Genomic DNA, 23,659 nt, shown 5'->3' with positions numbered 1-23,659 from the left:
ATATGCAAATTTAAAAAGCACCCCCTCTATTCCTTCATCCAAATCATTTATAGATATGTTCAACAACATAGGGCCCAGGACAGACCACTAAGGCCCTCCACTCATCAGTCCTCTCCAAGCAGCTGATGAACCATTTATAAGCAACCTTTGGGTTCAGTCTGTCAACCAGTTCTCGATCCACCTAAGATCCATACCATATTTTACTAACTTGTCAATAAGAATATCATATGGAACCTTATCAGAAGCCTTACTGAAATCAAGGTAAACTGTGTCAACAGCATTCCCCTGATCTAGCAAGGTAGTAACTTTCTCAAAAAAAGAGATAAGGTTAGTCTGACATAACTGATTGATTGCTGTATCATGGCATATTCTTATGATAGAGGACCTTGACTAATTTCATTTATTTTCATCATGTCTTTTAATGGTAAAGTCATCAACAATAGTTATTTCTGTTTTATTACCAATATAGTTTGTAAGAAAAAACAAAACAGTTTCCAACTTGCTGAAATGTCTCCTGTATCTCAATTGAGACAGACATTTAGTTTTCAAACTTTGAAAATAAGCCAAAGGACATGCTCCTTTAGCCCAAATTGTTACAGGGATAGCATTGTCTTTACATCTTTTATTTTGTTTTCCTTATTGCAGTTTACATCAAGTATGAATTAGCAATTTCATATTTTCAGCAATTTTTCTGTATTTTTCTTACCATTAATGGCACAGGAAGCCATATTATATTGAAAAGTGCCTAAAAATAGGATATAGTAACCCTAACAAAATAATGATTTTAGGCTAATAGGAATAGGCAGATGTTATGTCTCATCTTGAAATACATTTTCCTCCCACCTTCAGTAGGGTTCAACTGATCCTTGTTGACTATCAGAAGCTTAGTAGTCATATTGGATCCTACTTTATTCCTGGAGATGCAAAAGTTGCTCTCTGTTAACTTAGTTTAGTTTAGTCATGAAGATGATTCTGTACTTTGTCAGCCAATCAGGCCACCTGGATTCATGCCATGCTACTGTAATGCACTCTACATGGGTCAACTCTTAGTCAGCCTGAAGCCAGTGGGTGCAGAATACCACAGCTCAATTGTTATCAGTAGCTAGGGGGAGCACGCACAATGCTCCCATTATTACCATATTCCATTGGCTGTAAATCAGTTACCATGATGCATTTCATATATTTTCTATTGCCTATCAAACTCCTCATGATCAGGACTGCCTTTCTCCCTATGCTCTGCGGTGGCAGCTTCACTTATCTTTTGCAGGTACCAATCAACAACTTCCTGCACATACATATAATCTCTCTTGTACCCCTGTCCACTTTTTGGAATGGCCTGCCTGATGAAATCAGGAAGATTCCCACTCTTGTGTTATTTTGCAAATTATGCAAAACTGAATTATTCAGCAGGGCATTTTCATAAAGGTAACAGAGTTTTATTACAATGGAATTGCTGTATATATAGTATGTACTATCCATAGCTGTATGATTTATCCTGTTTTTATAAATATCTTATTATAATTTCGGCATCATTTAATATGCTATGTAAATATTGATAGTTTGTTCTATATTTTTACTTTGTTTAATTTGTGTGTCCTAATCCTATTGCAGTGCTTATTGGATGTTCTATCCTACTGGCTGTATTGATTTACAGTGTGATAATCTGCCTTGAATCGGGCTGTTTAGTGATTTGCTCTTGAGTTCTCCAAAATGTCCGCTGCTCAACTAGTAATTTTACTGGGGTTAGTTTTGACCTGATTTCCTGTATGTGTTGTACCATTAAACAGGGATTAGAATTGGGAGAAAGTGTTTAGTTGAATGAAAATATGGTATATGTTAGAGGCAACACTTTAAGAAGATAAGTACAATGTTGAGGACTCCTGACTGGACACTAGGCACAAACTGGGAGGAACAACTTAAGTTTTATTCTTGATGTTCGGGTAGAAAGATCTTTAAACCCCCAGTCTTGTGAGGAAATTCCATGCTACATACCCTGATAACATGGATCCCAGAGCACTCTGACCGGGGATGGAGGAGGGGGGGAAACTCATGTTCACCTCTAGCTCATGCCATGGTCGCTTGACCAGGATCATCTTGGGGCATCTGACTGGCTTCCTCTCTCAAGTCTTCTCTGTTTCTCAGGCCCTTGGGTCATCTGCACTCCTATCCTATGCAGAATGTTATGGCTGCCCTTTCCTACCTGTAGGTGTCAAGTTGTAAACCAGGTATACTCTTCCATGATAAAGTGATGCATCCTGTAAGATCACAAGCTGTGGGAACACATGGCATGAGAGGGGGCGGGGATGCTTGGTTCTGTATCTGCTCCAAACTTTTGTATGTTTTAGCTTTAGCAATAATGTCGCCATTTGTAGTCTACTCTGGAAGCTACTGAGCTTCTTTCCTGGGCTCTGAGTTTGCCTTTTTTGGAGGAATTACCACAGAACAAGACAATAAACAATAATAGTAGCATGAAATGGACTAAAATCATAATTAGTAAAAGTAGGCAGTCAAAAAAGCTATTTAACAAGGCTTGAGAAGCAGGAGGGTCAGTTTGTTCCAAACTTCAGAAAATGCATGGAGAATGTGAAGAACATGTAGAGAAGGAATCATAGGAAACAGTGTCACTCCAAGAAGAAAATAATATCTCTATTATTTTAATAGTAATCTTAAGGGATCTTAGGGTGCCTGTTAGTAAATATCAAACAATTTCTTAAGTAATGCCATATGCTTGTGAGGAAATAATAAATTATCCCTTTGAAATATGTATATTACAGACACCTGAAGGAAGGAAGAAGAATCTGCATTGCGTATACTCAATAGGAACCAGTGGATCCCATAAAATCAGATATTGTGTTTTTATACTGTTCTTTTAGAAGCTCAATGTGCTTGCCAAACATAAAATTCTACATATAATAAATTAATGTATCCTCCTATAGTAAGAGAGCCAATATAAAGCCAACCTTCAACTTAGCTCTGCCTTGAGAAGAAGAACTATTTCCCCCTGCCCTCGCTTTACTGTCCGAAAGAATCTCAGAGCGGCTTACCATCACCTACCTTTCCTCTCCCCACAACAGACACCCTGCGAGGTAGGTGAGCCTGAGAGAGCTCTGAGAGAATTGTGACTGGCTAAAGGTCACCCAACTGGCTCTACTTGGAAGAGGAGTGGGAAATGAAACCCATTTCTCCAGATTAGAGGCCAGCACTCTTAACCACTCTGTTCTTGCAGAGCAGTTCTCTCAGAGCTCTCAATCCCACCTACCTCATAGGGCATCTGCTGTGGGGAGAGGAAGAGAAAGGTGTTTGAAAGCTACTTTGGGACTCATTTGGGTAGTGAAAAGCAGGGTATAAAAAGCAGCTCTTTTTCAAGTGATATGATCCCAGATATCAGTAAATGATGGCTTCCCCCGGCCTTTACAACCTGTAGATCTATCAGTTAGTCTTAGACTGTTTCTGATGGCAGGAGTCCTTGTACATAGCTTTACTTGGACTGCACAGTTTTTAAAATTTGCCTTGTCTTTTCTTTCCCTGAGTAAAATCATTGGGTATTCTTGAGTGTATTTTGGAACCCATTGTCTGCCAAAGATAGCTGAGATAACTGAATGTGAGGTAGGCCAGGATGAGAGTTTGTGATGGTGTCTAGCCACAAAGCTTCCATGGCAGAAGTGCTCAGCATCCTAGTCCACAACTCTGTCCACTATATTACACTGGCTCTCAATGAGAAGTGAGTGAAATGTATCAGTGTATTTCTCACACAAGGAAGACGATTTGTGCTGAAGCTCTTTAACAGGCAAAGTCAGTAATGAGAAATGAACTGGCGAGTTCTCGCTAGCCAGTTTTGACTTGATAACGTGTCATGTCTAAACAGATACAAGGAAGACATCATGTGTGCAAGGTATTATTAGATTTTATTTCTCTTTGGACCAATGCAGCTGTCTCTGATCACAAAAATCCCTGTAGGCAATGTCCTCTTTTCCTTTTAGAAATTGAACATACTGTGGTAATGGAACCGATACTGAACCTTGTTGTGATCCATTAAAATGAGATTTGCTTGACATGTGCTGTCTCTTTCATTTTGCAATGCAGTGCTATTATGCATTACAATTTTTTTATTTCTTGTTTATCCATAGAATGCTGTATTGGACATTCTTTCCACAGTCAGAGATGAAATGAAGCCAATCATATTTTTTACTTCTGCATTTTAAAATATTGTAATGGTCTCTAAAGGGGGCAAACCAACCCAATCCTTTCTGTTCATGTGTGCTACAAATCTTCAACTTGTTGTTCCCATGTCACCCATCCATCTGACACATGCAGTTGTGGGACTACCATAAACTTGGTACCTTCCACCTTCCACAACATGGCAGCTTACTGAAAAATAAAAGCAATACATTATTTTAGAGGCATACTCCCCACAAGGAAAATTTAGTTCTTCAGCTGAGACAGGATGTGAAGGAACTCTAATTATATTGGGAAAGTGAGAGATGTAGCATAGTTGAATGGTTTGTTAATGCAAGGTGTGCGTACAGTGGCAGAGATCTGTGGACTTCATTTTGTTTCAGGAAAAACATAATCCTGTGAGCATTGCAAATATGCATTCAGAGTATTATGGGATCTAAGTATGCTGCACGCTCATATATTTAAACATCATTTTCCCGCATGTTTTCACAACAACAGCTCTTTGAGTGATTAGGTTTGAGTGAATCCCCTGTCCCTCAGTGAGCTTCCATAGGACCCTGGGCTCCTAGAACATAGCCCAACACTCTAGCCACTATACCATGCTGATCTTTGACATGGATTGTGGAGACATGGTGTCTCTTCCAGTTAATTTATCTTTAGCATTACCAAGCTGTGCATGTTCTGATATAGGGGTGATGTTTTGATTTTGCGCATCAAGTTGTCTGACACTTGGAGAATTTGATTTTGTTTTCCCTTGCAGTGTTTGTGAGATGTGTCTCTTGCTTGTGCCTTTTCAATGCTGCCTCTGTGTTTCTGCATGGGTGGCTGGGTAGTTTGGTCTTTGTAGCAGATGGTCTGTGCATTTTTTTAGTGAGTTTATGGGTTCTGGTTGTATAGTAGAACAACAGAGCACGGGAAGGTACCGCTGTTTGATAGGATACCTATTTGGTGAAGAATAAAATTGCACATGGTAATGCTCTGCCATATTTGAAACATACTGTTGGTATGATGCTGGCAGCAAAAGTATTGCTGTATATGGCACAAATTATTTCAACAATACAGTTTATCAAGGTTTAGTGCTATGAATATTCTGCTGAAGCACATAGGAATGATTAATCAATAAATACTGTTGTGCTTGTATCTAGTTGTATGTTGTCTGAATGACTTATCAAAGAAAGGTTCTAACTGGCAATACCGTCATAGCAGTCATGTTGTCAGATGCAGAATTATTCTTTTGGGAGCTTTCCAGGCAAATTAGCTTTATGAGAGTTTTCACAGGATGGATTTTGTCCCCTGCAGGTTTCCTTTTGTGGGAGATAATGTAGCTTTTGAGAGCTGCCACTATGTGATTTATTAGTCTTTAATGTATGGCTGATATAATTAGGGCAGGTATCCCTCTGCTCTTCTCGTAAGATTTATAGCACACTGTATTATTCACTTGCTCCACAGCTCTGCCAGAGCTGCTTTTAGTATGAGCGAAAGAGCATCTTTCGCCAGAGTGAGAGAGAGAATGCCATCCCTCTCTCTCTCTCTCTCTCTCTCTCTCTCTCTCTCTCCCCCTCTCTCTCCCTCTCTGTATGAAGCATATCCAGGAGGAGTACTATTGTGATGATCTCAGGGCAGGCTTTCCAGTGGGATTCTCTTTTTCTCTGCAGCTCTAAACCATCAGTTAGTAAACCTTCGGTGGTGGTATGTAGTTCACTCCCTGTATCATAGCAGCCTATTCGTCTGATCAACAACTTCCTTTCTGTGGACCTGCCGAGCTGAACAAATGCAGGCTTCGAGGATGCAGGCAAGCTTTTGTTTTTGTGTGTATTTGGCTTTTTAAATGAAGAGATGCTTAACACTATGCCAACAGCCTCTGCCTTTAAGTCTGTCCCTCGGAAAAGCTGCCCTGGGAGCGAGCATGCTCAGAGAGCTGGCAAATCATTGTCCAGTGACCAAGAGGAAATGATAGTTACTCTTCATTTATAATGCATATTTTGAGGTGTCTTCAGAAGTGTGGCAAACTTAAGATGATGGCTGTGGTGAGAACATCTCTGCAAAAAGTTGTGGTATTGTTGCATCGCTTGCAGAGAATGGCAGTTTCGTCTCCACGTTATCAGAAGCTTTGCAAAGTAAGTAAAATGGAAAAGTAAGTCTTCTTTTGTTTCAGGGAAACCCTATTCATTTGATGGCATTTTGACAGAAATGCATTCTGAGCAGTGCTCTGTTGTGGGTTATGTATTAGAAGTAATTTTGCTAAAGTGTTCAGCTGGTTTATGTATATTGCCATAGCCACAGCTGGAAAGATGCTGCTTGAATTTCCACTTAGTACATCCTTACAAAGTACACTTCTGAATAGGTTTGACTAGCAATTGTTAGTTATGTTAATAGCATGTTTTATTCTTGCTCTAGTTTACAAAACTTTAAGGTAGTTTCTGTTTTCTGCAGTTATTAAGTAGCAGTGTATCTACTGTGCTGTATTGATTTTTCTAACACAAAAATGAGCAGGATAATAGGTAACATTTAGTTCATGTCTTGTTTTTCCTTCCCTGAAAATCCAAGATGCTCCAGTGGTGTCTTAGTAATTTTACTAATTAGTGCTAGTAATTTGGTTGCCTTTCGGAACCTGAATTGTTGTCTCACACATTCTATGCAATTGGGAAACTTTGGTCGGACATGTGATTCAAGGTGGTTGCTACAACAGAAAGCTTTGAAATGTTAAGCTACTTTATTAATGCTGCTTAACTTGAAATTCAACTGAGTGGTTTTGTCTGTTGTTTAGTAAATTTTTAAATACATTATTTGTGTAGCCATGTTGATAGAACAGATTTCTCTTCTGGCTGGACAACTGCAATAGTTCTGATAACTATTTTTGATAACTTTGGAAGACTACTGCAATAGTGTTAAAGGCAGCGGGACAATGATAAGCATAACAGTGAAAATTATTTGGCTCTACCTGGTAGAACTTTTAATTTATTAATACTGTAGGCCATGCCTATTTGAGAGTCAAATACATTTCCCATCCCTGGGAATCCATAGAAGGAAACTGAAATTTCCCAGCATTTTGGGTGTTCCTCATTTAATCCTGTTGATCCCAAAAGTTATGTAGGAACAATTAAGATTTCTAAACTATTTTTTCTTTTCACTGTCTTCATAGTGTCATTTCTGATTTCTTAATAGTTTCACAAGCCATACACTGAATAAGGTGGTTTCCAGTTTATGTTAATACAACTTTCTTTGGTATGGCTATCATTAGGGATTTGTTTTCACTCAAACCAAAGAATAAACCATCAACTGATATTCAGGAAAGCATTTCATTGCAAATACTCATCCTTCTTCAGAAGGCGCATGCTCATTCTCAGTTACATGGAAATATCCAAATGTTAGTACAGTGTATGAATTAAACGAGTGGAGCTGTAGTTTATTTATAAGGCTTACAAGCTTTTTGTGTCTTAAAACAGTCTTGTAATCCAAGGTAGAAAGCTAGTTTTGTAAAAGTAATTAGAAGTAATTAGGATTTGAGTGCAGCGATGAACATATACACTGATGGGAACTGTTCAAATTAAACAGTTAAGAAAGGAAAAGAAAAAAAAGAATGGGAACCTATGTGACATCGTTTAGAAATTTGTGCAGTCTGGTTCAGTTAATTGGACATATAACTCATGTTCAAAATTATCATTTCCTAAAGGAAATTTTAAATTACACATTGTTGTTTGTTATTTGGTGTTTGGACTATTCTAAGTTTGCTTGGGTGTCTCAAACCCTTGCCAATAGGAAATATATTTTACAATCCCAGCCTCTTCCACCAGGTGTCAATGTAAGGCAGTTATATATGATCAGAGCCATAGAGCACAGTTGCTTGCAGGAGAGAATCTAACAGGCTGCAAATGTAGAGCAGTTTCAAGGAAATAACTAATTGTGCTACTCACCACACAGTATGTTCTTTCTGTTATTGCTGGCATGGAACAAAGCAAGCAATGGAAGTGTTAGCAATGTTGTTACGCACCAAAAGTCCATGGTCGTTTTACTGTAGTCATGATTATAATATGGTGCATAGAATGCTATCCTAAAAATATAACCACTGTGGTGGTAACATTTATTTCAGTGTTGTCAGCATGCCAAAAGTTAGAATGCTTAGCAATGCGAGTGCTTTATTTGTTCCTAAATCTCTCTTCGTTTAGGCATAGGCAAAACTGTAACATGTAACAAGTGTAAAATACCTCCCCACCTTGAACTTTAAAGAAAGATGGGGTTAAAGTCACTGAAGTAAATTTAGAACATTGCTAGCACAAAACAGTATTGGGAGTTCATAATTAATAAACAGTTTACTGCATATGAGGTGCAACTATTTAGAATAACATTTAAAAGTCTTGTAGTTGTGCATGTAGATATGTTAGACAGTTATGTTAGAGCTGTGTTTTATTAATTTTAAGATCTTATTATTAGTTGTTATATTTTAAAATAGCATCGTAACCTGCCTTGAGTCCCCTTTGGGGAAAGGCTGGTTATAAATTCCTTTAGCAAACAGTAAAATAGCTTTCAGAACTGGGTGAGGGATATATTATTGGCAACAGCTTTCTAAAAATAATCCCTGCCAAAGTTGTGTATACTGTATAATCAAAACAGTGGAACTGTGCAAGTTTTCCCAGCATTTTTTAGCATAATGTAAATGAAGAGATGAAAGCATTTACAATACTCTGTGTGTGTGTGGATCAATCTTCTTACTTGTGTGTTCTTACTTGTGTATTCTTCTTCCATCAGTTGTCCTTTCAACGCCTGGAGTATTTCTTTTCCAGTGCTCCATTAGTTCACTTGACAGATACTGTACATCTATTTTCCAAATTCTAGTCCTTATGCTGCAGGTGGCATCGGAGGAGAGGAGGTTCTGGTAGTTCATTTTTCCTTGACTAGGTCCCAAGGGTATATGTGGCAGGCAATGTTGTCTTCATTTTGGCCTCAGTTTGTGATAATGGAAAGTGAAGACAGTGTATTTAGGACTGACCAGAAGTACATTAGAAACATACATGGTAAAGAAGCAAGCATTATGGAGGCAAGGATGGCTATTACATTTGTGTTGTACTGTTGCTGTTTTTCTTTTATCTTTCATAGACTTGTTTCATTCACAGCTGGCATCTCTGAGATCATCTGCCTATTTTCAGTTCAGCTGCTCTTTTCATCATTGAAGCTGCACTGGTTAGAGGCTTGGTAGAGTTGTGTGTTTGAAGAAATACTGTTTCATGAGAAAGAATTGTGAGAGTGTTTCAAATACATAACGCTTATAGTGTAGCCTGCATTCCAAATAACTCATTTAAGAGTAGTCATATTTTGTATCATAAACTGTGAAGTTACTTTCTGCAAAGATGACAAGAGCATGTAAGGCAGATGGAGTTAAATGAATGAGAAAATATATTTTTTAAATGAAATGAATGAGAAAATATATTTTTTAAATATGTACATGGAAGCATCTGAAAGCTTAGTTCTGGTATGGCATTAATCTTCACTCCTGAAGTGACACATGGTAACTTTCATGAGTTATCAGTTTTCTTGGTTGTGGAGATAAGAAACGCGACAGAACCAAGTTCTTTCTGGCTTTCATGTCATTGCAGTTTTGTTTTGCTTTTTTTTTTTTAAAAAAAAAAAGTGGAACTCACTTAAGGAATGTATGCTAATAAGGAAGTTATGCAAATATTGCAAATATGTAAAATGATGGACACTATATGAGAAGGGCAAATATCTTTGCAGATAAATATAATTCTGGAAGATTTGGAGGAGTGCAATTTAGAGATTGTAAAAAAATTCTATCTATATCAGTTATTTGACAGAATTCTTAAATGCGTGATCATGACACAGATAGTACAATGCAGATAAAAGTTGTTTTCCTTGCTAATGGCCTGTTTAACTCAAAGTGAATGGCCCTCAGTATAGCTTGGCATATTTTTGGCTCTGCATAAGGCAATGGCATCAGTTCTTCATGGAAGAGTAAAAACTACAGAAAGAGAAGTGGATGGATGTGATTAGGAACTGAAATTCTCTCCATCCTTTTTCCCATTGTTCTGGCGAGCCTTTAGCTATTGTTTTATTATGAGGCTATTAAAAATCTGGAGCTACTTTAAAGTTGTTGAAACAACACGAGAAGCTTCAAGGAAAAGTAATTATGGGAGCTCTGTAGCAACAGTCTATTAAGTATGGTAGGGAGTAAACAAATGCAAAACCTATCAGATGACTAGGTGTGACCAGAGGATCCATGTGTACAGGACTGGCATGTCCATTAAGTGCAGCTAGGCAATTGCCTAGGGAAGCAGAGGTGAAGGTGTGCTGAAATTAGGCCTGTTATTTCTCCACCTCCCTACCCATGGTGTTAAGGGTCTGCAGTGGAAACCGTAGTGAACCTGATCCTTCCCCATCTTCTTCCATGGGGAACGTGATGTGGGTGTAGGATGGTGAGCAGTGGGAGGCAGTGAAGTAATTTGCCTAGGGTATTGCCTAGGGTAATTTGCCATATATATATATATAATTTATTTTTATGTCATTTATTCATATGCATATCTACACACATTATGTCTAACATAGGGAGGGGGTGATAAAAAAAATGAGTTCATGTCTAAAGGATGCCAAACTTGCCTTTTCTGCTATTTTAACTTACTGTACTCTGATGTCTTCCATGCTTTCCTTCCTGACCAGTGCACACTAAGAGAAAAAAGCTTAAAATACCACAATATATTGGTATCTGAAAAAGGCAGAAATTACCTCCTTTCCTCACACTTTCTTTTGGGTCTAAAAATGCACTGATACTCAACTGTACTAAATAAACAAGAAATCCCATTATAAACATGAACAGATAAATTTCAGTACATGTGAATTTCATTGATGTGTCTAGTTTAGTCCTGAAATAATTTATTTCCATTTTTGTGTCCCTGAGCAATTTAAAAAAATAATCAATGAAAAACAATTATTGGAGACAAACACCCATGGAAAGGAAGTAGTTATTAAACATTTCTGGACATAGATTGCATAAGTCAATCCTATGTTTCTAAAAATTTTTGTAGCGGTACATCAGAACTATACAGAGTAAAATACAGAGCAGTATTAAGTGGTAAGTATGGATTAAGAGGCAAACAGAACCTGATATATCTATTTACTAAATCAATATCTAATATGTGACCTTCTGGTATGTGTTTTTATTGCTGCTATTTTTATTCTCTAGAAACTGCCCTTTTCTCAGTCCTTCATTTGGAGTGTGCTTAATATGACAGAATACAGCAAGGTTATGTGGGATATATAATTTTAGCAGAGTTTGTGTTATGACTTGCTTTAAAAATTCACACACCTTTCATAAATGGACTTCTCCCCTGAATATAACACAAAAATCTTTGTCACCTCATCTCATTGTTTTATTCATTACTACAGGCCCTGTCCCATGTTGGCTTTTTACATGCTGGTCCCAGTTTTTTAGGGTAATCGAAGGGACTCTCCTTTTCTTCAACAGAAAAGCAAATTAGATCCAATTTTTGTCTTGGAGGGTCTGATGAATACTAGTTTATTTCTTTCATGGACAGCTTTTGAGATGAAAAAATAACACACCACTCATCACTTCCAAGTTCACTTGGGAGTGTTCTCACAAAGCAGTTCTGATAGAGCTCTCTCAGCCCCACCTACCTCACAGGGTGTTTGTTGTGGGGAGAGGAAGGGCAAGCGTTTACAAGTTGCTTTGAGACTCTGTTGGGTAGCGAAAAGTGGGGTATAAAAACCAACTCCTCTTCTTTTGTTTCCTGAGGGCTACTTCATAAATCATACAGATGGACAACTTACTGTTTATTTATCCTGCAAGGTGTAAGGTAGCTGTAAAACTTCGATTTTATTTATTTATTTATTTATTTATTTATACCGCCCTCCCCCGAAGGCTCAGGGCAGTTTACAGGGAACAAGAAACAGGTACAGATAATCAGTTTCCCAGAGTGCTCACTGTAAATAGCATGTCATAGTGAGCTAGGTGCAATTCTAGATTTCCACTGCAAGTGAACTGTCCGTGCCAAATATATATATATATATATATATATATATATATATATATATATATATATATATATATATATATATATATATATATATATATATATATATCGCATAGCAGAATCATTCATCAGCTGAGTATTCTTCAGGCAGAGAATACTAAGAACAAATCTGGGGTATAGGGAAGAACCCAGACGGTCATTTGGTTCTATTTTCAGTCTTTCTAAATTGCAGTTGACATAATAGACTTGATGGTAATGATGTTAGCCATTCAGTTAAGTCTGACTCTGGGCAATCCTATGGCACGACTGCTGCCATGATAGACTTACTTGACAGTTTGTTACTCTATTTTATTGTTGCATTATGTTGAAACATTCAGAAAAAATCTGAATATCTGGTAAGTTAAAACCTATTTCTATTCATACAGTTCTATTTTGAAAAAGTAAACAAGGAACTGCTCTTTTTCTTTCTGACTCTGATAAAAATCTGTAACCGCTCCATGGGAGCGGTATAAATAAAACGCTAAGGGCAAGGGGTGGGCAGAGTCCAGGATGGGGAACAGAGCCCATTGGTCCCTTGCCCCCAGACTGATGAGTTGGGAGGCGCCAACGCGCCACGCCTCCCATGGCCCCTTCCAGCCACCTCCTAGCACTCCTAACAAATTCTGCTTTCCTTAACTTGCTTACATAGCCCATTCATGGTGGTTCATGCTTCTTTATAAAGTGTAGAGTTGCTTCTTGCGTAAGCTTCCTTTTAATAGGACACTTTTCAATCCATCTCTGGTAACCTCCAGAAATATTAAGTACTGGTATGAAAGCTGTTAATGTCCTCATTTAAATTCCACCTCATGTGCATTGAATATGTAACAGAAAGACACAGGAAAGGATAGTGAGAACCATCTGTTTGTAGTGAAGGCTGGTCCAAAATAGCTTTAATTTTTCCCTGGGAGGGGAAACTTTTACAGGGGCCCCCCTCCAGAAAAAGTTTACATGGTTTGCACCATTTTTACATGTGTGAGTTTTATGTTCACAATTCTCCAAGGGAATAATTTCTTTTTAACATTTTGCCTCTTTAATTGTAACAGGTAAAACTAAAATTGATGTTTCATTAATAGACTGCACAACACATAACTTGCTTCAGTATTGGGGTTCCACTCTTCCCCATGCATGTTCTTCCTGACTTCCTGGGTAGCAGCAAAATATGGTTTGCTGGTTTGAACAAAAAGGCTAACTGTGACTTGCCAATAAACAAGAAATGTGGGAAGATAGCAGGGAACATATTCGGCCCAGAGTAAATAATGTCAATTTACTATCAAGCTGTTAACAAGGTTTAAATTACAATGTACAATATTTCCTAAAGTGACATGCTCAGAGATTTATGTCAGTGGCTCAATCAGTTTATAATGAGCTTGTTTTGTTCTTGTTTTCCTGTCAATGCCTAAATTCTACTTAAAGTGTTATGGTATTACCAGTTCTTACTGTAGTGACGTCTATAATTTTAATAGCCAGTCATATTTTTCTATCAGAGCAATAGTCTATCAACTGCCTCTCAGACAAACCAGATTGAGGATTGGGATATACATAAGAAGATCATTGTTGGATCAGACCAGTGTCTCTGGAGGGCCAACAATAGGGCTCAGAGGCTGAGGCCTATGGAGCTAGTATTCAGAAGTTTACTTCCTCTAACTTTGCAGGTTCCCTTTAGTCACCATGACTAGTAGCTACTGATAGACATTCTCTCTATTAATCTGTCTAATCCCCTTTTAAAAATTATAAATTTTATTTATTCAGAAAAGAAAAAGGTCATTACAAAAAAAAGAGATAATAGACACTACATAATTAAAGCCTTCTCTGTGTGTGGCCATCAGTATTTCTCCTCCCAGTTTGCAATATGGAAGATACAGTAGCATGCCTCAGTGTTTTGAGGAGGCTAAATAAGGGACCAGTTTATGAGCCAGGTGTAGTAGAAAGAAGGTGATCCTAGCAGTAGCACCAATATATATTCCTCAACAAGGCTGTAATCTCAGATTCTTAACTTGATCTACTATAGAATGTTTAATGCCTTCCAAGACTGGTATATGAACATCAGCTAAACTTTTTGCCTTCCAACATCATCTTTGTTTTGTCTGGATTATGCTTCATTTTTTTCATCAACAGCCACTTGACCACAGCTTTGAGACTGGTGCAGAACCTTCACTGCTGCTCATGGTGGCTTAGGTAATGATTTGTAAAAAAAAAATGGATGTCATTAACATATTGATGACATCCCACACTAAAACTCCTGATATGCTTGGCTGAAGGTTTTACATAAATTAAAGAGCATTGTGAATAAAATGCATTCTTGGAGCTTCCTACAGATCAGGTCCAGACTAGCTGATTCTGCCAGCAAAAAATGACTGTAAACAGGCATGAACTATCCCTTTTATTCCACACATTGGTTGTGCTTGAACCACCCAAATATCTTTGTTGGCTAGATCATATGCTGCTGATAAATCTAGCAATATCAGCAGTGATGGGTTGCCCTTATACACTTGAAATGAGGTAATCCACCAAGGCTAATAGTGCTGTTTCAGTTCCTAAACCCATCCTGAAGCCAGATTGGAAGTTTGGCAGATGCTTTATCTAGAAATCACCACCATTGCTTTTTCCTACTCAATCATCTTGCACAGAAAGGGAGATATAGGTCAATAATTGCCCACATCTCTCTTGTCCAAAAATTATTTCTTAAGAGGTCCAATTAAAGCCTTTTTAAACTCTGACAAAAATTCTTCATATAAGAAGGCCATATTAATAATTTTAAAAAGAAAGTCATGCCTGTTTTTGAAGCATGGTTTTAATAGCAGGGATGGGTGAGTATAAAAGATCCAGTCTGCAAAAATGGCTTTCATAACTCTTAACATTCAGGTAGACCAAATGAAACTTTCCATAGAAGTCTGACTATGTACACCCAGCTAGGATCTAATATTAAAATAACAACTTAATCAGAAGAGACCCGATCTGCCAATTTTTATTGAGTGATAAGGATGCCGATGTCACTTTTATTATGGCTGAATTTCTGTCTACAGTTTTTAAATTTAAACAGACTGATGTATCTTGACTATCTTTTTTTATCTTGCAAATCTGCTTGTCACTCTGAGTGTCCTTAAAGAGGGAAAAGGGGGGAGGAGAGAAGCTGCAGCCCTGACCCATAAGGGGAAGGCACTGTGTGGGGAGCCCTGGAAGCATGCCCCCCCTACTCAACACAACTGTTTAGGGTGATTTGGTCCTTGTCTGCGCTCAAAGAAGGTCATACAAATTATAGACAATTGGCAGTTAGCTGCTTGCAGATAAAATCTTGTCGCTTTGCTCAACCTTTCTTCAACAGTTAATACAGAAAGGGAATTAGAAACCGCTTGGCTGCTTTCGGTGGGGTTCTTCAACAGCCTCAAGTGCCTCAAACTAACGTGGATAGGTTGCTGGCAGCAGTGAGACCAACCGATTGCCCCCTAGATCCCTGCCCTTTATTGCAGCAAGAGGATTGGGAGACCCCTCCAAGAGCTATTAAATATGCCATAACATTGGGGACCTTCCTGGGGGGATTAAAGGAGGCAGTGGTTAGGCCCCTGCTGAAAAAGCCATCTTTGGGTCTGAAGGGTCCTAGCAACTACTGTCCCATTTTATACCTTGTATTTTTGGGTAAGATGATTGAACTGGTGGCCATGGACCAACTGCTAGCATTCCTAGAGGATGCTTCAGCCCTGGGCCCATTCCAGTCCTGCTTTCAACCTGGTCACAGGGTGGAAACAGCCTTGGTTGCACTCACAGATGACCTCTGAGGCCTGCTGGACTGTGGCGGGTCAGCGCTACTTGTACTTCTTAAGTCTTACAGCAGTGTTTTATATTGTGGATCAGTGGTCCCCAACCTTTTTATCACTGGGGACTACTCAACGTTTGACAATTTTACTGGGGCCTGGTGGGGGGGTAGTTTACTCCTCTACTCTCAACCACTGCCGTAACGCTCTTTGATCACTATGGTAATGTTTAAACATCCCTTCAAAATAAGATACAGACACACCACAACAATGAACATAAGGAACATTTTATTTTCATGGAAATTTTAACTCATGACAATGACAAATCAATGGGAACCCTGAGCTTGTTCCTCTGCAATGAGATCTGGGAGTGATGGGAGACAATGACACCCGAAGTGTGTTGTGAAGGGCCGGGGGGGAGAAGGTGTCCTTTGTGGCCCACCTCCAATTAGTCGACGGACCACATGTGGTCCACGGCCCACAGGTTGGGGATCGCTATTGTAGATCATGAGCTTCTGGCTTGCTGCCTTGCCGACAAGGATGCGGGGGACTGCCTTGAAGTGGCTGAGCTCCTTAGAATCATAGAATCATAGAGTTGGAAGGGGCCATATAGGCCATCTAGTCCAACCCCCTGCTCAACGCAAGATCAGCCCAAAGAATCCTAAAGCATCCAAGAAAAGTGTGTATCCAACCTTTGCTTGAAGACTGCAGGTGCGGGGGAGCTCACCACTTCCTTAGGCAGCCTATTCCACTGCTGAACTACTCTGACTGTGAAAATTTTTTACCTGATATCTAGCCTATATCATTGTACTTGTAGTTTAAACCCATTACTGCGTGTCATAGAATCATAGAATCATAGAATCATAGAATCATAGAATCATAGAATCATAGAGTTGGAAGGGGCCATACAGGCCATCTAGTCCAACCCCCTGCTCAACGCAGGATTAGCCTAAACATCCTAAAGCACCCTAAGCATCCTAAAGTGTCCTTTCCTCTGCAGCCAATGGGAACAGCATCCTACCCTCCTCCAAATGACAACCTTTCAAATACTTAAAGAGGGCTATCATGTCCCCTCTCAACCTCCTTTTCTCCAGGCTGAACATTCCCAAGTCCCTCAGCCTATCTTCATAGGGCTTGGTCCCTTGGCCCCAGATCATCTTTGTCGCTCTCCTCTGTACCCTTTCAATTTTATCTACGTCCTTCTTGAAGTGAGTCCTCCAGAACTGCACATAGTACTCCAGGTGTGGTCTGACCAGTGCCGTATACAATGGGACTATGACATCTTGTGATTTTGATGTGATGCCCCTGTTGATATAGCCCAAAATGGCATTTGCCTTTTTGCCACTGCATCACACTGCCTGCTCATGTTTAGTTTACAATCCACAAGTACCCCAAGGTCTCGTTCACACACAGTGTTACCTAGAAGTGTATCCCCCATCCAGTAGGCATGCTTTTCATTTTTCTGACCCAGATGCAGAACTTTATACTTATCTTTATTAAATTGCATCTTGTTCTCATTTGCCCATTTTTCCATTGTGTTCAGATCTCATTGAACTCTGTCTCAATCTTCTAGAGTATTTGCCAGTCCTCCCAATTTGGTGTCATCTGCAAACTTGATGTATAGTCCTTCCACCACCTTATCTACATCATTAGTAAATATGTTAAAAAGTACCGGACGGAGCCCTGAGCCCTGAGGTACCCCGCTACTCACCTCCCTCCAGTCTGATGAAACACCATTGACAACAATGCGGTTATCTAACCAATTCCCTATCCACCTAACTATCTGAAAATCCAGACTGCAGTCCTTCAACTTATCCATCAGAACATCATGGGAAACCTTATCAAAGGCTTTACTAAAATCCAAGTAAACGACATCAACCGAATTTCCACGATCCAGCCAACCTGTCACTTGGTCAAGAAAGGAAACCAGGTTGATCTGACAGGACCTGTTGGAGACAAATCCATGCTGACTTACTTGGATCACCAAATTGTCCTCCAGATGTTTGCAGATCGCTCCCTTTAATATCTGCTCCATTATCTTCCCCACAACAGAGGTCAGACTCACTGGTCTGTAGTTTCCTGGATCATCCTTCCTCCCTTTTTTGAAGATCGGAATAATGTTTGTTCTCTTCCTGTCCTCTGGGACATCTCCAGTCCTTAAAAAGGTCCCGAAGATGATGGACAAGGGTTGTGCAAGTTCTTTGAGCACTCTCGGCTGCATTTCGTCTGGCCCAGGGGATTTGAACTCATCCAGTGCAGCTAAATGCCTCTTGACAACCTCTCTGTCCATGTCAACCTGCCACCCAGACACTATCTCTTGGCTACTGCCATGTCTAGATGTGCCTAAACCCTTTGACCTGTGGGACAAAACAGATGTAAAATAGGCACTGAGCCTTTCTGCTTTCTCTGCATCCTCCGTTAGAATTTGTCCATCCGCACCTAAGGTCTAGGACAGAGGGTAGCTGTTGGGGAAGAACAATCTTGCTATTGCCACGTCCAATGCCCCCAATGATGATCCTCTCCCCAGTGCTATTTAACATCTTTATGTGCCCCTCTTGCCCAGTTAGTTCGGGAATATGGGCTTGGGTGTCATCAATATGCAGATTACACCCAGCTCTAACTGCTGATGAATAGCTGGCTGAATACATTCTCTGAGTCGTTGACCCAGGTGTCTAGAGGCTATGACTAAATGTCTTAGGCGAAGTCACCTGAAACTGAACCCTTCAAAGATGGAGGTCCTATAACTAGGAAGGAAAGAGCCCTATGAGGAAATGTGCTTTCTCAAACTCAACGGGTTTCAGGTCTCTGCTGCGCAATCTGTTAGGAATTTGGGGATAACTCTAGACTCCTCCTTAAGTATAGAGACCCAGGTAATGAAAGTAGCATGGCTGGCTTTTTTACATCTTTGTCAAGTCAATCTACTAGCATCCTATCTGGCCCCAGAACAACTAGCCACAGTGATCCATGCGATGGTCACCTGCAGATTGGATTTCTGTAACTCAATGTACATGGGTCTTCCCTTATCTCATATCCAGAAATTGCAACTGGTACAAAATGTGACAGCCCAAGTCTTGACCAGAACCATGGAAAGCTTATATCCAGCCTGTTCTCTGACAACTGCACTGGTTACTGATTGTATTCCGGATCACGTTTAAGGTGTTGGACTTTACCTTTAAAGTTATATGCAGTCTGGGCCCTGTATACTTAAGGGACCACCTCTCCAATTATGTCCCCAGAAGAGCCTTATGCTCAGCCAATACAAACTGGGTATTGTTCCCTGGCCACAAAGAAATCTGGCTGGCCTCAACCAGAGCCAGGGCCTTTCTGCATTGGCTCCTGCCTGGTGGAATGAGCACATCAGGGCCCTGCAGGAACTCACTGAGTTTTGCAGGACCTGTGAAATAGAGCTCCTTCACCAAGCCTATGGTTGAAGCCAGCAAACAGCTAACATTCAGTTCAGCATCCCTCTTATATTGCACCCCCCATCACACCCTAACCAGGGTCCTAGCTCTAGACTTCTTGATTTTAGATTTTAGGCTTAGGTTTTATAAATGTAACATGTTTTAAATATTACTAATTGTATCATAGTGTATATGTTGTCCACCTTCCTGAGTCCACCCTGGCAGGAAGGGCAGGCTATAAATTTAAATAAACAATTTCCCTTGGAGAAAATGGCTGCTTTATGGCATTGTTCCCCACAGAAATCCCTGTCCTCCTCAGAATGTATCCTCAAAACTCCAGGAGTTTTCCTCATCTGGATCTAGCATTCCTATCTCCTGCCAGTGGCCAGGAAGGAGCTGGCAACCCTAGAGTCTGTTAATGCAGTGGTGGTGGAAAAGAAGGCTGTTGCAGCTATCACTGTCACCTACCAGGAGTTTTAAATGGGCTATGTAAAATGTTCTTTCTGATTCAGCTAGTTCTCTTCCCACAGTGCTCTAGCAGTATCTTGCTAAACCAGGACACTAAGGAGCAACACTGTCAAAGGCCTCTGCAGAGTTCCCTTCCAGGCCCCACGGGGCTGATTAGAAACCACTTGGATCCATCAGGTTATGGGAACAATCTATCCTAACCAATCCATCACCTTCACGGAGGGAAGGAGGCATCTTAGCCTTCACATTCAGCACCAGACAGCAGCAGACACTGATCCAGAATTCAGGTTCGCCATTTTTGTAGCCTGCTTTTCCAACTTGTTCAGAGGGATTTCTATAAGCTGGTCACAGAACATTAAAGGTTTTCATAGGTTATGTGTTACCTGTAGTTAAACTTCTTCAGACTTCCCATTAGAGGCACAATAGAAATTCAGTGATCTCCCAGTATGTCAGCAAGCTTTATGTTGGAACTTTTTCTTTTGAAATGAGTAGTCTGGTTTTTTTCTCCTTATAAAATAAAAGCTTATCAGCAGTAGCAAGTGGTGGCGGCTTTATGGTGCATTACTCTGTCACTTGCCGCTGAACAACACAAATGCTTCCTCAGGTGATTTTGATTAAAAAAGAAATCTATTCTTAGTTTCTTGTAGTCTGTGTTGTATTCAACACACTATGGCTCACAGTGGGCTTTTTGTCTTGTAAAATGAATGCACCTAAAGAAAACTCTACGATAGTCTGCATGCAAATATTATTAGTGCAGAATTGAATTCTTACAATGAAAAGATAATTTTTCCTCATTTGCTCTAGTAAAATATCGGGTATGGGGGGGAAATCACAAAAAAGTAGCTCTTGATTTTTAAGGTGTCATGTGACAGAGGTCAGCTGTTTTGAGATAAAGGCCTAGTTACTTTTGCTTCCTATAAATAATTCAAGAAGGACGTGGATAAAATTGAAAGGGTACAGAGGAGAGCGATGAGGATGATCTGGGGCCAAGGGACCAAGCCCTGTGAAGATAGGCTGAGGGACTTGGGAATGTTCAGCCTGGAGAAAAGGAGGTTGAGAGGGGACATGATAGCCCTCTTTAAGTATTTGAAAGGTTGTCACTTGGAGGAAGGCAGGATGCTGTTTCCATTGGCTGCAGAGGAAAGGACACGCAGTAATGGGTTTAAACTACAAGTACAACGATATAGGCTAGATAACAGGAAAAAAATTCACAATCAGAGTAGTTCAGCAGTGGAATAGGCTGCCTAAGGAGGTGGTGAGCTCCCCCTCACTGGCAGTCTTCAAGCAAAGGTTGGATACACACTTCTCTTGGATGCTTTAGGATGCTTTGGGCTGATCCTGCGTTGAGCAGAGGGTTGGACTAGATGGCCTGTATGACCCCTTCTAACTCTATGATTCTGTGATTCCTATAATTAGCTTGCATTTTTAAAAAAAAATTCTTTAAAATCTCATCAATTAACCAGTCTTTATTTACAACCCTTTTTTTGTGCACCTGAATTTATACAATAGAACAGGTGAATCAGTCTGTCAGGTATTCCAATGCTCTATTCTATTAGTGAAAATGTTTTGATAGCATGGTGACGGATGATCTGTTAAGTGTCATACATATCCCCATTGAGTTGATGTTAGTACTCATGTTCTTTCAACGTAAGATATATTTTACCTTACTTCAAACCAAGTTCTGAGATTAATTTCCCCCCAGCCTTTTAAGTATTTTGACCTTTGTGACAAACTGGGACTGTTCAGCAAGGAAGTTAAATTCTTGAAACTTCTTTAGCTGTTTGCTGAGTTATAGTGCTGCATCGGTGAGGCAATATTTTTTCTGTGCTTGGCCAGATTCATGGGAAGCCAGGTTTTGGCTTTCTTCCCAGCTTATTCTGTTGTACTCTTTTTCTTTTATATTCTGCTAAGTAAGTACCTTCTGAAATTTCTAATTCTGCCTGTAAGTTCATGTCCTCATTCCTAAGGAGAATACAAGTTTATTTGTTTAATTGTGTGTATGTATATTTGGATTTATCTACTACCACTCCTGAAACCAGCCCAGCTCATGGCAGTTTACAATAAAATAATAAAACCCCATAAAACAAGAATGACAATAGTCCTCGATTGTGGGTAAAACAATCTATATTCCTCCCACTACCCTGACCACAGCCTGTTGTTGTTGTTGCTAGCTCTAGTCTCTTCTAATAGTAGAGCTGCTTCTTCTGCTAATAATAATAGAGGCAGGATGTGTATACGTATGCATGTACCTGGGTGATTCTAAGCATTTAACTTTTTTAATGTTGGTGTTCTGTTCAAGATTTGACTGGTAACACAGTGTGACCACTGAATGCTACTCTGCCATGGCTATTATTGGTACTGATTTGTTTATTTCCAAGTGGAGTGTTTAAGATATTCTTGCAGCACCTAGTCATTCATTATGTTCAGTAAGAAATAAAAAGTAATGTGCAGGCTGTTAACTAAGTCAGCTGCAGAAGACCTTATGCCTTTCAGAAGTGCTAGAACAGCAGAAGGACAACAGCTCCATGAAAGTGCTGAATCTTTGATTTCTAAATAATAGCCTGGTGGGTTTTTTTTTTTTTTGCTGAGAATAGATGTCTGCAGAAAAAAGATTAAGAAATTGTTCCATTTCCTTTTAGATATTATATGGGATTGGAAATTGGCAAATCCATGTATCTATTTTGACTTTACTTGGGAGTCCCCCCCCCCCTGAACTTCATTTGCAAAAGAGAGATGCAGGTGACACCTCTGCAAATACGCCTACAAGATCTAGTAACTATTGCGGTAGTAGAAAATAGCTTCTCTTTCCAGGTACATAGAAAATAGAAAACAATATGTCTGAGTACCAGTTATCTTCCTCATCCTAACAGACTAGTTCAGCGATGCAGTCTCAAAATGGCATGAATGTTCCTCCTCCGCTCCATAGAATTTGAAGTACATCAGCAATTCAAATCCCGTCTTGCAGTTCAAATCCTACAATGCTAGCAAGAAGTCCATTAGAGTTCTGCACAAACTGGCAAAACAGTTAAAAACATCTTTGGTTTGGGTAATTTAAATTTCTCTGTTGTGTTTGCAGCTGTTGTTTGTTTAATAGTATAGGAAAATATAGCAAAATATAGAAGATTTCATAGATACCTGACTTTTCTAAGGCCAACAGTATTGTGGTCTTAGTTTTGTCTCCCTAGTACGCTCTTTTGGCTCTAGGGCTGTTCCATGTAAACTGCTCCCTATGAAAGTATGTTAGCATTGGGCTCAGTCACTGTTATTGTATCGGTAGAATAATGTTGAGGTGACTGTCCTGACAGGTGATATAGCTTCAGTCTGCAGCCAAATGTGGATAAAGAATTTGTTGGATTTCTTTAGGAAATCCTCCAGCAATGTCTTAGTAAGGGAGAAAGGTCATGCAGAAAGAATGGAAGGTTATGCTGGATTTGTCCAATAATCAGTGCAGGGAAATTGCTGAGGAGTTCCTGGAAAGAGATAACTTGGGTCACCTGAATCAATATCCTGTTATATACAGTTGTATAATTAGGTGTAATTGAATTATTGTCAAAAAGTTACAAATTCTGTCACTGTAGTGAGCAGCTTAGTGCAGGGAGTCAGCTCATTAGTCTTCAGTCTAGTATCCTGGCTTTGAATTCTGTGGAAACATCAATAGGAGGGATGGAAGCAATAAAACTGAAGCCAGTCAAAGTCTGAATTAAATTCTGTCCTGTAACTACAAACAGAAACAGAATATGTCAAAGGTTTCTAAAAATGAACCATACATCTGTTGTATGAAGTTTAGTTTGTTGTGATTATGGTTTTAACATTTCATTTTTCTTTACAG

At 39.6% G+C, this 23,659-nt stretch overlaps 1 protein-coding gene across 6 annotated transcripts in view; it reads left to right on the top strand.

The window, feature by feature from the left end:
• The window catches only part of UTRN (utrophin), a 503,173-nt gene that overhangs the window by 228,872 nt on the left and 250,642 nt on the right, over positions 1-23,659 (top strand). Inside the window, exon 1 of one of the 6 annotated variants that reach the window (XM_077350856.1) lies at positions 5,772-6,293. The exons of the other annotated variants lie outside the window; for them this stretch is intronic. Within the exon in view, the coding sequence (XP_077206971.1) occupies positions 6,150-6,293 (144 nt within the window). The 5' untranslated portion in view covers positions 5,772-6,149. Of the gene's footprint in view, positions 1-5,771; positions 6,294-23,659 lie in introns of those variants that run through there. 6 annotated transcript variants of the gene reach the window in all.

This window comes from Paroedura picta, chromosome 1 (assembly GCF_049243985.1).
Source record: "Paroedura picta isolate Pp20150507F chromosome 1, Ppicta_v3.0, whole genome shotgun sequence".
NCBI classification, from domain to species: Eukaryota; Metazoa; Chordata; class Lepidosauria; order Squamata; family Gekkonidae; genus Paroedura; species Paroedura picta.
Note: the sequence above shows the minus strand (reverse complement) of the source record. Positions and strands in the feature narration are given on the sequence as shown.